Genomic DNA, 16,211 nt, shown 5'->3' with positions numbered 1-16,211 from the left:
TGGACCAAAATATATTATAATGAAGATAGAAATAAAGACGAGTAGTGCCTAGGCATCAGGTAAGTTTTGAAAAATCATGACAAGGACCTGACGGCGTAATCCACACCACACAACCTCTTACCATGTAATAATTGTCAATTACACTAGAAGCATGTGAACATTTGCACACAAAAAAATGCATACAATAACGCAAAAAATAACAAATGGAAAAATGCATGCAAAATCTACCGGTAATATCCTTGTGGAAACTGGCCCTTCTTTCAAGATCTTTTCCCCCATCGTGGGGAAGTATAATAGAGCACATTATAATACTACTGTAATACTGCACTGTACTGCACTGGAAAAAGAAGTATTAAGTTGGGGATCAGAATAATAATGAGCACGTTAATAAAGTGTAATAGTGGGTAGTGAAATAAACAGCCTCGCCTACTTTTAATGACCATTCCTCCTGCAAAATAAATGCAGGGATTCCTTGAGATCCAAAAGTTATTTGCAGGGTTCCTCCAGGGTAAAAAGAGGTTGAGAAACGCTGACCTAGGCGCTATCATTTTAGATTTCTTTCTGCATTACAAAATCACTAAAGATGTTTTTCTGTCCTTTGAGCCCTGGCGTGAGCTGGGGTTGTCCTGAGTAAACAACGGAAAACAATGCAATACAGACAAAACCTGCCCTTCCGTCAATGGAATGGTCAATAGACCATTTGAGGGAATCTGATACCTTCTTGGCCCGGAAGTGAGGGCTAGATTGGCAGCTTGGAGCTAAATCTGCAGCTGACAAGTTCTGATGCAGATCATATTTTGATTCAATGCCCAGTCCAGTGACACTGCAGAGTGCTTCCTTTAAAGTAGCCATAGATTTACAATGGATGATTAATGTGAAGGCCACTGGACACTTTCTTAAAGTGTCCGTGTACAAGACCTTAAGTGTGGTTAAATATGTCCAAGATCAATATTGTAATATACTTTCATTACCGATTTTCACCCAGTTTTAAAATAGATATGTCATGACCTGTATTAACAGTAACACCTGTTACTGTATGCAGAACCTCTTCCCCTTCTGGTCTATACATTGTCCCTCAACCCCTTATCTTTCACGAGAGCATTTACATGCGAGTGTGCAAGGGGTTAACTGATTTCGCTATTTTTCTTATCTTCTCAGTGCAGATCTTTATCAGTACTTCAGCACACACACTGAATGCAGAGGCAGTGGCGTAAGTACATAGCCATGGCCACAACCTAGCACACACATACCAGTCCAGTATATATGTGTATGTCAATCACAAGATATCAAGTATTGAAATGTGATTTCCAAATGATATCCACAATGTAAGGGTGCTGCAAGCAGAGGGAGGGGAGGACAGTTTACTCATGATTACCATTATCCAGAGCACAAATAGAGGTGATCATTAGCACCATTTTACCAATGAATAACTAATGCAGTGGTTGGAAGGGAGTTCCTGGGTGGGCCCCCTGGACCAGGAGCAGCCACAATCACTGCATTCCCTATTGCTCCACCACTGAACAGAGCACTAAGTAACTAGGGGTAACAAACGAGTAGTTTCAAACAGGGCTCAGATTAGACAAGACACATATAACATTCTCCTCCTGGCATATAGCACTTTACAGATTACAACGGACCATTCATACCTGTCCCTGTTCCAGAAAGCTGACAATTAAATGCCCCTACAAATTGTACTCAAGGTAAAAATGCAGACCATATTGCCACCAATAGTCATAGGCAAACTATTCTGGCTGCAGCAGAAAAGTATGTCATGCGTGCTGCAAAGTTTCTTCTTTTTACTTCAAACAGATAACCATTTCTGTAGGTGAAAAACACCCTAACTGATCCAATGAGAAGAAGGGGATGAATCAAGCTGCAATGTTATAGTAAAATGATCTCATTCAGTACATCACTGCTCACCTTTTACAATGTTCTGCTCTGTGGCAAAGCTGATTTATCGTCACCACTGTCTTTTTCACACAGTCTCCTCAGTTAAACTAGCAGCAGTTTTGTGTTTTCCTCATTATCAAATGACACACAATATGGAGAAACAGGATATTGTGAATTTTCCACACTGCTCACGCATCTCACAAGTAAAATGTGCAATCCATTATAAATTCTGCCTGCAGACTTTCAAAGCTTCAAATAACACTGGCCCCAAATACCAGGAGGAGCTGCTGGAACCATACAGCCCTACATGCATTTCTCTACTCTGCAAAACTTTAGGATTAACAGAATCCATTCAAAGACCAGTTCTACTAATTGCCACCAAACTGACGACAACCCACCCGGAAGACGCAGCACGACATCATCACTGGAGAAGGCTGGAGGGAGGGGGCCAACCTTAGTGATAGTTGTGAGGGGAAAGCCCACCCCAGTGGTAGATGTGAGGGCACAGAAAGGCACCCAAAAATCTCCAAAGTGTTAAATGGCTTTAAAAACTCCTCTGGCCTTCTCACAATGCAGACTCAAATCTATGGAACTTACTATTATTGCCAGTACAAATTGTTTCATCTCTGGACATTGCATAGAAAAAGGAAAAGGAAGTCTTGAAACCCATTGGATTTGCCTGATCCTACGACGCTGTATAATTCTTGTGTACATCGTTTTAAAGTTTTATTATTACTGTATTAATACTGAACGTTATTACATAGAAAGCCAATACAATGTTCTACTGGAGGTGTTCCACATCTGTACGGTCAGTTACCGCGCTCAGATACTGCTAATCAAATACACCTTACCATTCCATGGATGTAATCATGCCCCAAAGCAAACTTCACAGACAGGATGAAGAAAAAAACAGAATACCAGTAAGTAATTTTCTCTCAGAAATCTGACAGGCAGTCCTATGCATTCAAAAGTAAAGGATGACAAGTATTGGTCTGTAAAGATTGCAGCACATTTTACTGAGCTACAGTAGATATTTTTATCCATCTAAACAAATTATAGCATATAAATAAAAAGGCATCTTTGTCTATTGATAAAGCGACAGATAACCTGTGCAGCCACCATGAAGTCCTTCAGGATGATTAAAAAAACCTTTCCACAGAAACATTATAAACACGTACTTGCTGTACATTCTATTACAACGTCTGAAAAGGAATGTTAACGCCAAGTTTACTAGTTAGGCAGAATATTTTCAACAGGTGTGGAAGCTGTAAGGAATGAAAACAGAACGTTCATAAATTATAAGCAGACGTTTCCTACCAGGCTGGGCAAGCGGTCAATGAAAATCGTCTCGAGAGCAGTAATGTGAGGCTCCATCCTGCATTCGTAATCTATTTCTGAAGTGATCCTTTAGAAATTGGTGTGCACAACAGAAACAGAGTAACGTATGGACAGCTCCTGCACTGCTGAACAGCGAGGACACAAATGGTTTTACACTCACTGGATAGCCGCGTCTCATCATCTTGGTAATCCAGCTGCCAATGTTGTTGTTCAGGGAGTCGTGGTGCTTCAGGTCTGGCTATTTATGAGGATAAAAGACACCTGTCAATCTAAGACTGGCAACAACACTGCCAAAGCCAGGTTTAAATTAGACCTGCTGGCAGGGGAAGCCACAGAGCTCAGAATAGAAGCATTGGTAACCCTATCAATATTTCATTAAAAATAGAAGGGGTATTAGTAGCTTGGATGGGGATAGGAGAGAAAAAACACACAGCCCGTCATTGTTTAGTAAAGTTCTTCTCTCTTCCTCCAAATGCTGGGCTTGGATTTTTACTGTAGTTCAAAGTCGGCTGACAAAAGTCAACAATTCATCACTAGAACGTGAAGTACAGTCTATTGACTGAAAGGCGGAGAGGATCACATATATAGAAGCACAGGGTTACCGAGTTCAGTAACTGAAAAACAACCCCAATTCCAGGTGCTTAGTCATTCATTCCTTACTGTACTTCACCTAAATACCTGCAAGCCTGTTGCTAACAAATATCTTTGAAATTCTGATTTTCTACTTTGAGAGTCTTGCCTGCCTGAGGTAACAGGCGTTTGCTAATAAAATACATGCTGCAGTCCTCTGCTTTCCTTCCTGCTTAGGTTGTCAGTTTAAAATGGCTTGAGCTTTCTTGCATGACTTCCCACCAGCACCTTTGATTTGTGGCAATTTTATGAGCGTGGCTTAATACAAACGAGCAGAGGCAGTGGATAAGGTGCTCCATCTCTCTGTTCCACAGAAGCTCGATATCCTGGGCTAATAGTCAGGCCAAAGAAGTAAAAAACATTAACAACTTTTGCTGGTAAACACAGGTCAAAACCAATAAAGGAAACATTAACTGTAAAAACAAAATTGTCCAGTTACTTACCTGGGGCTTCTTCCAGTCCCCTGAAGTCCTTCTTGTCCCTCGCCATCATCCCCTGCTGCACCATTCAGCAGCTCTGGCCCTCTGAATGCTGCACAAGCAGCGCTGTGCTGCGCGCCACCTTCAACCAGCTCCCGTGAGCATTCATTTGCTCAGTAAGTAAAAATTGCTACTGTGCATGCGCAGAATGCTGCCGTCTACGTGAGCACGATCAAGGAGGTGTGTAGCCAGTGCTGTGCATGCAAAATGTCAGCGACTCGCCCAGCAGAGGAACGGCTCAGTGTGGAATGACAGTGAGAGACCAGGAAGGACTTCAGGGGGCTGGAAGTAGCCCCAGGTAAGTAACTGGCCAATATTTATTTTTTAAAGTTAAGTATCACGCCTTTAAAAAGGTGCTGGGTTGGGCAAGAGCTTCGTCTATAAAAGGCAAGCTGTAATAACACACTAAGCAGATACAAATGTATCCAAAGGACACTGATACTGACAATAATAATATAATTATTAAAAGGGGCACTATGAGGAAAAAAATTGTAAAATTTAAAATATGTGCAAACAAACAACTTTGAAGTACTTTTTTTCCAGTGTAAAATGAGCCATAAATTACTTTTCTCCTATGTTGCTGTCACTTACAGTACGTAGTAGAAATCTGACAGAAGCCACAGGTTTTGGACTAGTCCCATCTCTTCATGGGGGGGGGGGGGGGGGGGGGGGGATTCTCAGGGATTTACTTATTTTCAAAAGCACTTAGGCCTAGTGCACACCAGAGCCGTTCGGCTGCGGTTTGCGATCCGCTTGCGGGTGCGGATCCGCTAGGGTAATGCATTTCAATGGGCTGGTGCACACCAGAGCGGGAGGCGTTTTGCATACTCCCGGGCTGCTACAGATTTTGGATTGCAGATGCGTTCTGCCTCAATGTTAAGTATAGGAAAAACGCAAACCGCTCTGAAAAACGGCATATACTGTAACAATATATGAAATCTACTACACCAAAAACGCTTCCCAAAACCGCAAAATGCTAGCTGAAACGCTACAGAAAAATAAGAAAAAGCGTTTCAAAATCTGCTAGCATTTTGCGGATCTGCAAGCGTTTTTTGGTGTGCACCAGGCCTATGTGAATGGCAGTTGCTCTGTCAAACTGCCAAAAAACTGTAGCGAGCTGGGAAGCTGGCCAGCATCATGGTATAAATCCTTTTTAGGGAATATCTTTATAAAGAATAAAAGCCTTGTGAGAATCCCCCATGAAGAAATGGACTAGTCCAAAACCTGTCACTTCTGTCCGATTTCTACTACCTACTGTAAGTGACAGGAACATAGGAGAAAAGTAATTTATGGCTCATTTTACTCTGGAAGAAATGTACTTCTTATTTGTCTATGTTTGCACATATTTTAAATTTTACAATTGTTTTTTGCTATAGTGCCCCTTTAACCCTCCTGGCGGTTCATTTTTTCTGCCAAATAGGCAGAAATCCATTTTTTTAAATTTTGTTTGTTTGTTTGTTTCATGTAAAGCTACCAGAGTGGTAGCTACATGAAACACCACTATAGGGCGCATGTGTCCCTCTAGTGCAATAGTCGCCGGCATCAATAGCAAACAGGGGAACGCATATATAACACGTTCCCCTGTTTGGCTTCTCCTGTCGCCATGGCGACGATCGGAATGACGTCATGGACGTCAGCCGACGTCCTGACATCAGACGCCTCCGATCCAGCCCATAGCACTGCCTGGAACTCATTGGTCCAGGCAGCGCAGGGCTCTGGCGGGGGCCTCTTCCGCCGCTGCGTGCGGGTGATCACCGCAGAGCGGCGGCGATCAAGCTGTGCGCGCGGCTAGCAAAGTGCTAGCTGCGCGCACAGCACTTTAAATGGGGCAAATCGCCCCACCAGGGGCAGAGATATCCTCCTGCGCGGCATTGCCCGAGCTCAGCTCGGGCTTACCGCCAGGAAGGTTAAGGATCTTATCCAATGACAGTTGTTTGCTTACTTTTGAGGATTACATGGAAATACAACATTACACAGTCCCTACACTCAGATAAAGTACAATTACAATCCTGCAGCGCCAAATGGAGAATAACTATTGGCTCAGTTGTCAGGACGCAACGTGGACAACAATTCTGTGCTTGTATATCAAAACGTTGCTTGCCTATGAAGTCAAAATTTTGCTCGTCTTGCAAAGCATTCTTAAAGAGACTCTGTAACAAAATTTCAAGCCTTATTTCTTCTATCCTATAAGTTCCTATACCTGTTCTAATGTGGCCTGTCTTACTGCAGCCTTTCCTACTTGCACTGTCTCTGTAATAATCTTATCTCCTTTCCTCTGTCGTGTCTGTCGGGCTGAGGCTGGAATGTGTGGATTGTGCAGCACTGCTTGTCATTGGCAGAAGTTTTACACACCCCCTCCAAGCTCTGCATGAGTCACACAGTAAGCTAGTTCTCAGCCTATGATACTCTGGTTAGAAGCCAGTCTTGTTTGTAAACACTGCCTCAAACTGTTCATTACAAGCCAGGATTGCAGCAGGGAGTGGCAGAAACAGCACAGAGGGGCACAGGGGAAAATAAGGAATAGAATGGTATGCTTTTTTATTGTAGGATTATTAGAGTACAGATTCTCTTTAAATCAAGTTACTCTCAATCTTAACTTTCACTGTATATACTGAATATATAGATTTTTTTTGTTCCCCGCTTTTCAAAGCCTGCCCACCACTTTAGCTCCATTTAATTAATTCAAATTCATGCATAAAATACCACATATACCTTTAACAATCATTCATTCTCTTACATTATTCTAAAAACTAACTAATTAAATACATTAAAAAGTGGACCCGAACTCTTGCACAGGACAGAAGGAAAACAGAGAGAAATGCACCCCGTATGTATTTAGAGAGTTTAGCATGTCTAATTCCCCCTCATCCATGACTAATCAGAAGTTGAAATTTGATCCCTTAGCTATGTCATCTGATTGCCACGGCAGAGAGGCTAATTTGAAAGCACGGGATGTTAACAATATGTCTGCTTCCATGAAAGCAGGAAGTAGACCCAATGCAGAGTTATTGCAGGATTTGTATCAGCGGTAACAAAGATATGTTTTTCTGTAAAGCTTATTATGTTGTTGCATATCTACTAGAGCAGAGAGTAAATTCTGAGTTCAGGTCTGCTTTAAGAAAGTAAAAATTAACTACTGTATGGCTTTATGGCTTCTACTACTTGCTTTTATCCCAGAGAAAGGTGTATGGCTGTCAGTTATGACTCAGGACCATGTGAGGTCCAGAACACATTAGCAGTAACTGTATATTGCTTTAATAAATGGATATTATATTGCTGGACCTACTTTGCCAATATTTGTGTGTCAGCTTGTAAAAGCTAAGTTGTAGTTATTTCTTTGTTATCATGGCAGAAACACAGAAATAAATCATGGCATTCTAATATTGACATTTTCATTTAATTGCTTTTACGTCCCTGCCAGACAGCATGTTGCCTGATCCAGCTCTTCATGAGCACTTGGTAACTGTGATTATGCTCACCACATTAGCTTCACCACAAACAAAAGTGTGGCCAATCCCAAGCCATCTGCTTACAGCTGGGAAGCCCGCTCTTAGAGAACAGAGTGTTTTATACAGAGCTGCAGAGTGACTGGTCTACCAGGCAACAATCTATCACCACACATATAGACAGCTCTGTGATTGTACGATTTGTTGCATTACAAAATTAACTGCAAAAGTTTTTAATTCTCCTCAAGCCACCTGCCAAGTCAGCTCTGACTAGTTTCCCAAGAATAAAACTGATGCGTTCACCTGCTTGACTAACAGTTCCATAAAAGTGGACCAATTTCGGCTTCAACAGTCAGATGATGTGTTTGTTGATGGAACAATAAATTGCAGTTCCTGAACAGCACAGTAGAGTTTTCAATGGCTGAATTCATAGCAGTCAGTTAATAATGTCCGCATAACGTTGTAATGAGTGTGAACTGCAATGGAGACTGGACAACTGACTGGACAACATGCACATTAAAACGCTGATTACAAACATTAAAAGTGCACAATCATTTTCCATGAACCCAAGTGTGAACCCTCCCTAAGGACCCTTTCCCACTGGCTGCATTCCGTTCTGGTTTTGAAAAGACTTGCAATTTTCCAAACGCAAGTACAGTAAAGTTACAATTGGAATCCTCGGAATGCATTCATACTGAATGCGTTTTGGATTTTCTGTGCTACATTTTTCCTGAATTTCGATTGAGGCCAACATAGCAAATAGTCACAAAAGACAAAATGCATTTGCGTTCGCATTTTGCGATTGTGTATCACAATTTTTGGTATTAAAGAGCCCTTACAGCAGCAGAGACAGCCATACTACCCCACTAAAAAAAAAATACATATATAAGTAGATAACTACTTGTTCTACTTACATAACAGATGAATTGTACTGTCCAGGTTTTGATTTCAGTTAATTTCATATAGTAAATAAATAGAATTTTGTTCCTGGCATTTGACATCTTGGTTTCCTCTGATTAACCCTCCTGGCGGTCTATTAAAAACCGCCAGGGGGCAGAGCAGCCGTTTTTTTCAATTTATTTTTTTAAATCATGTAGCGAGCCTAGGGCTTGCTACGTGATAGCCGCTGTGCAGCGGCATCCCCCTACCCTCTTCGGAAATCCCGTTCAACGAACAGGATTTCCTGTAAGGCTTCCCCCGTCGCCATGGCGACGGGGCGGGATGACTTCACCGACGTCATCGGGGGTCCCCATCGACCCCTCAGCGCTGCCTGGCGCTGATAGGCCAGGCTGCGCAAGGGGTCTGGGGGGGGGGGAAGGATCTGCGGCGCGGCGGATAGCGGCGAATCGGCGTGGGGCGGCAGCGATCGGTGCTAGCTGCGTGCAGCAAAACAAAAAATTGCGCAAATCGGCCCAGCAGTGAGGAGCAGGAATGTGGAAGGGTTGATGACAAGCCTTCTTCTAGTTGGCAATGGCAAAATTAGAGCCAGGATGACAGAGATAAGATTTATTACAGCAGAAACATTTTTGAAGAGATTGGAGTGTTGGGTAAGGTTGCAGGCTGCATATTAAACACAGATCAGTGGGTAAATTAAATTTGATTTTGTGGCTGACAAGCCCTCTTTCAGGTCCACTCTCATGGTGTGATACACAAAATACAAGGGGTGAGCTAGAAGTACACCACACAAATATAATGTGACTCTTCAGTTGTTTTGGATGTACTGGTACTTCTAGACAGGCTAAGAGAGGATAGTACTCCTCTGCTATAGGAAAATACAAGAGTTTATGCATCCCATGCAATTATGCCCTGAGTGCAATCTAAGAAACATGTAAATCCATAATCTTTTGCTACACTTCTTAATCTCACTGCGTCGAAAGATGACTTAGAGCATTCTGAGAATTCTCTGTACATTAACGACTTTATGGTGATGTGGCTGTGTCCCTGTGTAGCACATAGGGAATATGATACGTTAATGAGACTTTTATAAGGTCAGGCTCTACGTTCTCATTCTGTGAAATTCCTATGTTGGGTCCACACTTAGACACTGCTCAACATTATCAACTGATCCACAACTGAAAAAAAAAATTCTGAATTTATTAGAGAGTTATTAGGGCCGATATCAGCTTAAACATTTTAGTTGCTGGTTTGCAATGTTAGTTCCCCTGGCTATAATGCTTTATAAAAAATAAAAAAAAATAAAAAAAAAACTCACTTGAAGAGAACAGACATATAATGTACCTGACCTTCCTCCGCCTCTCCTGGTCTACAGACCAGTTCTAGAGCAAGTCTGAAAACATTACAGCTTGATTAGGGTTTCTCACCCTTCCTATCCTGCATCAACTCTATCGGCGGTGGGAGAGTGGAGCTCTGGTGACCACCTAACGCCAAATGCTCCTCGCGAGATTAGCAGGGAACAAGTGGTCACTCGAGCACGCGTTCCCTGCTGTACACAAAGCGAGGCCGCACAATCAGCCTACCAGCCGCATTCGGAGCTTGCAGGCTAGAATAAAGGAGCCTTGTCACTTAACTGTCCCTCCCAACGACTCACAATCTAATCCCATACATAGGCTGATGCCTATGTATGGGTAGTGTAATGTATGTATCGCAGTCTAGGGCTAATTTAGGGGGAAAGGGGGATTCCAAGAATTAGGGATTTAGAAAAAAAAAGTTAATATTTTATTTATAAAAAAAATAAAAATAAAGATTGCAGCAGCAATCAGAAACCACCAAAAGAAAGCTCTATTAGTAGGAAGAAAAGGAGGTAACATTAATTTGGCTGTTAAGTTGTATGGCCAAGCAATAAACTGTTAAAGCTGTGAAGTGCTGAATTGTAAAAAAACGGCCTGGTCGCCAGGGGGGTATAAACCTGTGGTCCTCAAGAGTCTCACAACTGCTCACTGCTGCCTGGCAACTGCTTGTTGCTGCCTGGTACCTGCTCACTGCCACCTGGTAACTGCTTGCCTGGTAACTGCCTGTTGAAATGGTTTCATGTTTCTTTCTTAAGCTGGCCACTAACGGTCCAATTTCTAGCGAAAAATCGTTCGAGCGATCAGAAATTCTGATCGGATTGGTTGTAAATAATCTCCATTGGTGGACACAATCGATTATGAACGAGTGAAAAAAATGTCGCCCGAATTAATTTTCCTCGAACCAAAATTTGGATTTTCTTGGTGGTCGTGATAGATAGGAAGCAATGATTGGTTAGTTGATGGTGCAGTGAATGATTTTTCGCCCGATCAGAATTTCTGATCGCTCGAACGAATTTTCGCTAGAAATTGGACAGTTAGTGGCCACCTTTACAGCTCTCCTGATCATAATAGTGAGAGTTAGTATTTCTTACTATAGCTCTCACAATTATAGTGCTCCCCACAAACAGTACTCTTTATTATACTACGCTCTATTATAGTGCCCCTCATAATACTGTCTCCCTATTCTAGTTCTTTTAATGTACTCCTAATTATTCTAACCCAAATTTAGAGCTCCTTTTTACACTACCCATTATAGTGTGCTCTTCCACCCCTCTTTCCCCACCACTATTTGGGGAAAGCATACAACACTTGAATAAGACACAGAGGAGCAGAATAAGTACTTTTGAAACTTTCTCAGCCTGCCACTGTCATGGCATGAAAAAATGCCAGGGAGCTCCTAAAAAGTCCTCAAGGACCCTGGTTGAGAAAGCCTGAGCTAGATGATAAGCTTTTAAGAAAACTACCAATTAAATAACCGAAAAACATACTATGATCATAAACCATAAATATACTGTAATATTTGCTACTTTAATATTCAGATAGGATTTTTAAACCTATCTTTTAAGGACAGGTTGGTTTTAATGACAAACTCCAGGAAATTCTGATCTCAATCCTCTGCATAGTACATTACCATCAGTGCTCAAGTGCAATTTTTTATTATTACTTGACTTAGAAGTCAGACAGTGACGGCACAAATTCCCACGCATGTCATGTAGCTGTCCAAATCATGCCATTACCCTCTGCTGGCCACAGTCCTCCAGGTAACACAGTGGAAGAGAGGGTAAATGACAGTGCAACCAGGAGGGAGAGGGAGGGGGAGAGGGAGGGGGAGAGAGAGAGAGAGAGAGAGAGAGAGAGAGAGAGAGAGAGAGAGAGAGAGAGAGAGAGAGAGAGAGAGAGAGAGAGAGAGAGACTGACTACACCCCCTCCCATGATGCAGTGGGCAGTTCCCCAAATGGAGGGGTGATAAGCAGAACAATCAATATGTGGCCACCTAAGCCAACAACTCTTCACACCACAAGAAAAAAAAATAATAATCACACATTTGCAGGACCAAAGTCAACATGTTCCCCCTACTCAAATTTTTTTTTTTTTTAAATTAAAAAAAAAAAAAAAAAAAAAAAGAAGAATGTGTTGGGAATGGGGGGGGGGGGGGGGGGGCGAGGGGGGGCATTAGTTGTGACTTTTGCACAGATTACATTACTTTCAGCCAAAGACAGGTAGGCGGACCGATCAATAAGAAGATGAGAGGTTTTTTTAAAGCAAATTTGAAGGGAAAAATAGAATTGGGTATTTATACATACCTATGTACAGGGAAGGCTCTGGATATAGTCTTCCCGTTCCTCTCCCTGTCCTCTCCTTCCTGCGCTGTCCCCAGAGAAAGCTAACCATTCTTCTAGGTCTTTGGCACTACTCATGCAGCCTCGTGAAATACTCGCGTCCCCGAGTACTTCCAAAGACCAGTGCATCTGTACACATCTGCAACTGCTTCAACAAGCTGGATCACTTTCAGGAGCTCAGTGACTTTCAGCATGGTACCAGGATAGGATGCTACCTGTGCAATAAGTCCATTTGTGAAATTTCCTTGCTATTAAATATTCTATCCTAAAAACCGTCAGTGATGTTATAACAAGGTGAATGGCCACATAAAGTCACAAAGCAAGGCTAACGCATACTGAGGAGCACATTGCTCAGAATTCTATAGATTAAGAATGGGATGTAAAGTTCATACAAATGTAAAGGCAGGCTTCCAAATATTTTTTCATAAGTGCATGTTAAGAGTTATTAATGACGAGCAGGTGTCACATTTAGCACGAGGTCCAAAGAAATCCCACCCTCTTGTTGGTCCTTTACATATAACAAGCAGAGGCAGAGGGCCTAGTTGCTGCATTATTTGCAATCAATTGAGATATGGAGCACCTCAGAGCAAAGGACTGGACCAGCTCCAATATTATAAGCCTCTAAAATGACTTGATGTTGCAGCTAGTGGTATTGTAGAAGATTTAAAGGCTTTTGTTTTATAATACAACCACAAACATGTTTGTCATCAGCCTGCAGGGACAGTCATCCTAGGGTAAGGGTACAAATGCAGGATGCCAACGATGGCATATCAGGATGTGAGCTATGGCCTTCCAAATAAATATTAGTAAGGCCTTGTTCCCACTGCAAAATGCAAGCCTTTTTCTTCTTATTATCTGCTTTTTTTTTTGCATTTTTTTGGGTGTGTATGCAAAGTTCCATTCAATGGCAATGAACGGGAAAAAATTGCTCTCGCACCACAACTGAAGTATGCAGTGTATTCACAATTTGGAAAGAATAGCATCACCCTGGTGGGAAAAGAGAACCGCAGTTTGCATTATTAAGTAAGTGACCTTGTTATCGTCAAAACGTGTGCATTTGCAAAATCAGCTCAAGTCATGTGTACTGGGAACAAGGCCTAATTAGGGGTAATAAAAGAAGTGTTTTTCTCTGGAGACTTGAACAAATAGAATTGTGGCACTCAAAAACAATTTCTTCTAGATTTAATTACAAAACAAGGACAATATTGTTTTACACATGATTACGGGGAAATCCAGTAGTCTATTATTAAACTTTATGTTCATTTCTACCTGAATTTTTCATCCCAAAATTGTGTATGCGTCTTTTTCCACCCTTTGCCCGACTACAAAATCTGCCTTTGGTCCTTTAACTGCTTCCAGGCCATAGCGGTAATCTACAACCCGTTTGTGGCCATTTATTCCTGCCAGGGCGTAGGATTTCAGCTTCTGCAGTCGTGCACTTCCGCCGATACTGCGAGACTGCAGCGCTCTCGCTCTGCTGTCACGCTGAGCCAGCCAAGTCGCAGACTATTGCGCATGCACAGTCCCGGCACTACGCACCTCACCACTAAAGGATGCAACTTGTGATCATATCTCCACCAGTTATGTCATATCTATGAAAAAATAAACCAAGCGCAATGATCATTTCTTTAAAAAGTGAACCCAAGGTTAGAGTAATATGGAGGCTTCCATATTTATTTCCTTTTAAACAATACCATTTGCTTGGCAGTCCTGTTCATCTTCTGCCATCAATACAATCCCAACCCTGAAATAAGCATGCGACTAATCCAGTCAGATTTGAGTCAAAGCACTCTATTTGCATGCTTGTTCAGGGTCTATGGCTAAAAGATTAAAGGATCAAGGGGACAACTAGGCGTACGTTAAAAAGGGGCGCTGGGAAAAAAGGGCGCCGGGTTTTTAACGATAAGCATGGATAACGTTTAAAAATGAATTGTACTGTATTTCGTTTAAAATTAATGTTTTTTAAAGTTATAAATAATTAAATAATGTGCATTAAATCGGCAATTGTAAAAACGTTAATCTTTCGTTTAAATACTGAAACGTATAATAACGTTTAAAAAAAATAATTACTAAGTAACCCTCCCTGTACCTACCCCTAACCCCTAGACCCCCCTGTTGATGCCTAAACCTAAGACCCCCCCTGTTGGTGCCTAAGTAACCCTCCCTGTACCTACCCCTAACCCCTAGACCCCCCTGTTAGTGCCTAAACCTAAGACCCCCCTGTTGGTGCCTAAACCTAAGACCCCCCTGTTAGTGCCTAAACCTAAGACCCCCCTGTTGGTGCCTAAACCTAAGACCCCCCCTGTTGGTGCCTAAACCTAAGACCCCCTGTTGGTGCCTAAACCTAAGACCCCCCTGTTGGTGCCTAAACCTAAGACCCCCCTTTTGGTGCCTAAACCTAAGACCCCCTGTTGGTGCCTAAACCTAAGACCCCCCCTGTTGGTGCCTAAACCTAAGACCCCCCCTGTTGGTGCCTAAACCTAAGACCCCCCTGTTGGTGCCTAAACCTAAGACCCCCCTGTTGGTGCCTAAACCTAAGACCCCCCTGTTGGTTTTTTAGTTTAAAAATAATGTAAAAAAAAAAAAAAAAAAAAAAAAAAAAATATGTACTGTTTTTCGTTTAAAAATAATGTTTGAAAAAAAATATTGTGCTGTTTTTCGTTTAAAAATAATATTTAAAAATGTATAAATCATTAAATAATGTGTAATCATGAGAAGCAGTAATAAAACATTAAGTCTCCGGGCGCCGCTTTTAAAACGTTATTTTTCTCCGGCGCCCTTTTTTCCTATCGGGCGCCCATTAAACGATATTTATTATAGGAGTGAATGGCGGCGCCCGATTTGTCCACTAGCCTCAGGCGCCCGAATTTACTGTTACCGACAACTAGGCAACCTGCATTGTTTAAGGGCTCTTTCACAGTGGGACGTTGCGTTTGATGCGACATTAAGGTCTCACAACTTGCCCCTAACGCAAAGCATGTTAGTTTTGAAGTTGGACGTTATATTGAACTGCGTTATGTGTCTCTTGATGCGCCGTTTTCATTGCATACTGATGGAACGAAAACGGCGCATGCGTTTAAAAAAAACAAAACATCTAATTAACATGTATAAATACATCAGAGGGCAATATAATAGCTTGGCGGATGAGCTTTTTGTCCCTAGGCCTTCTCAAAGGACTAGAGGACATGATCTGCGCATGGAGGAAAAACGTTTTAGCCATTTATTTAGAAAAGGGTTCTTTACAGTAAGAGTGATTAAGATGTGGAATGCATTGCCACAGGAAGTCGTTATGGCAAACTCTATACCTGCATTTAAAGAGGGCTTAGATGCTTTCCTTGCGTTGAAAGACATCCATGGCTACAATTACTAGGTAATGCCTAATGATGTTGATCCAGGGATTTTATCTGATTGCCATCTGGAGTCGGGAAGGAATTTTTCCCTTTAGGGGCTAATTGGACCATGCCTTGTAAGGGTTTTTTCGCCTTCCTCTGGATCAACAGGGATATGTGAGGGAGCAGGGTGGTGTTGTACTTCATACTGGTTGAACTCGATGGACGTATGTCTTTTTTCAACCAAAATAACTATGTAACTATGTAACATTACTGAGCATGTGCAAACAGTCCAACGTAGCTAATAACGCATAGAACGCACAGCATGCAGCACTTTCTAAATGTTGCTACACGTTACACACAATGCAACGTAAGCACTAGGAATGTTGCACATGCTTTGCATTGCTGTGCGTTAGTCTGCGTTATTCCTTTTAATAACTTTAACGTCGCACTATGAAAGCAGCCTTAAAGGAAATAAATATGGCAGCCTCCATATCACTCTCACCTTGGG

General features: G+C 42.0%; 1 protein-coding gene across 5 annotated transcripts in view; it reads right to left on the bottom strand.

Moving 5' to 3' along the window:
• Window positions 1-16,211, bottom strand: part of NT5C2 (5'-nucleotidase, cytosolic II) — a 156,012-nt gene that overhangs the window by 100,148 nt on the left and 39,653 nt on the right. For 2 of the 5 annotated variants that reach the window (XM_068257519.1, XM_068257521.1), the window contains exon 1: window positions 3,208-3,360. The exons of 2 other annotated variants lie outside the window; for them this stretch is intronic. In XM_068257519.1, coding sequence (XP_068113620.1) covers window positions 3,208-3,264 — 57 coding nt within the window. In that variant the 5' untranslated portion in view covers window positions 3,265-3,360. Of the gene's footprint in view, window positions 1-3,207; window positions 3,361-3,388; window positions 3,432-16,211 lie in introns of those variants that run through there. One more of the 5 variants, XM_068257520.1, reaches the window with a different exon arrangement.

Source organism: Hyperolius riggenbachi, chromosome 10 (genome assembly GCF_040937935.1).
Source record: "Hyperolius riggenbachi isolate aHypRig1 chromosome 10, aHypRig1.pri, whole genome shotgun sequence".
NCBI classification, from domain to species: Eukaryota; Metazoa; Chordata; class Amphibia; order Anura; family Hyperoliidae; genus Hyperolius; species Hyperolius riggenbachi.
Note: the sequence above shows the minus strand (reverse complement) of the source record. Positions and strands in the feature narration are given on the sequence as shown.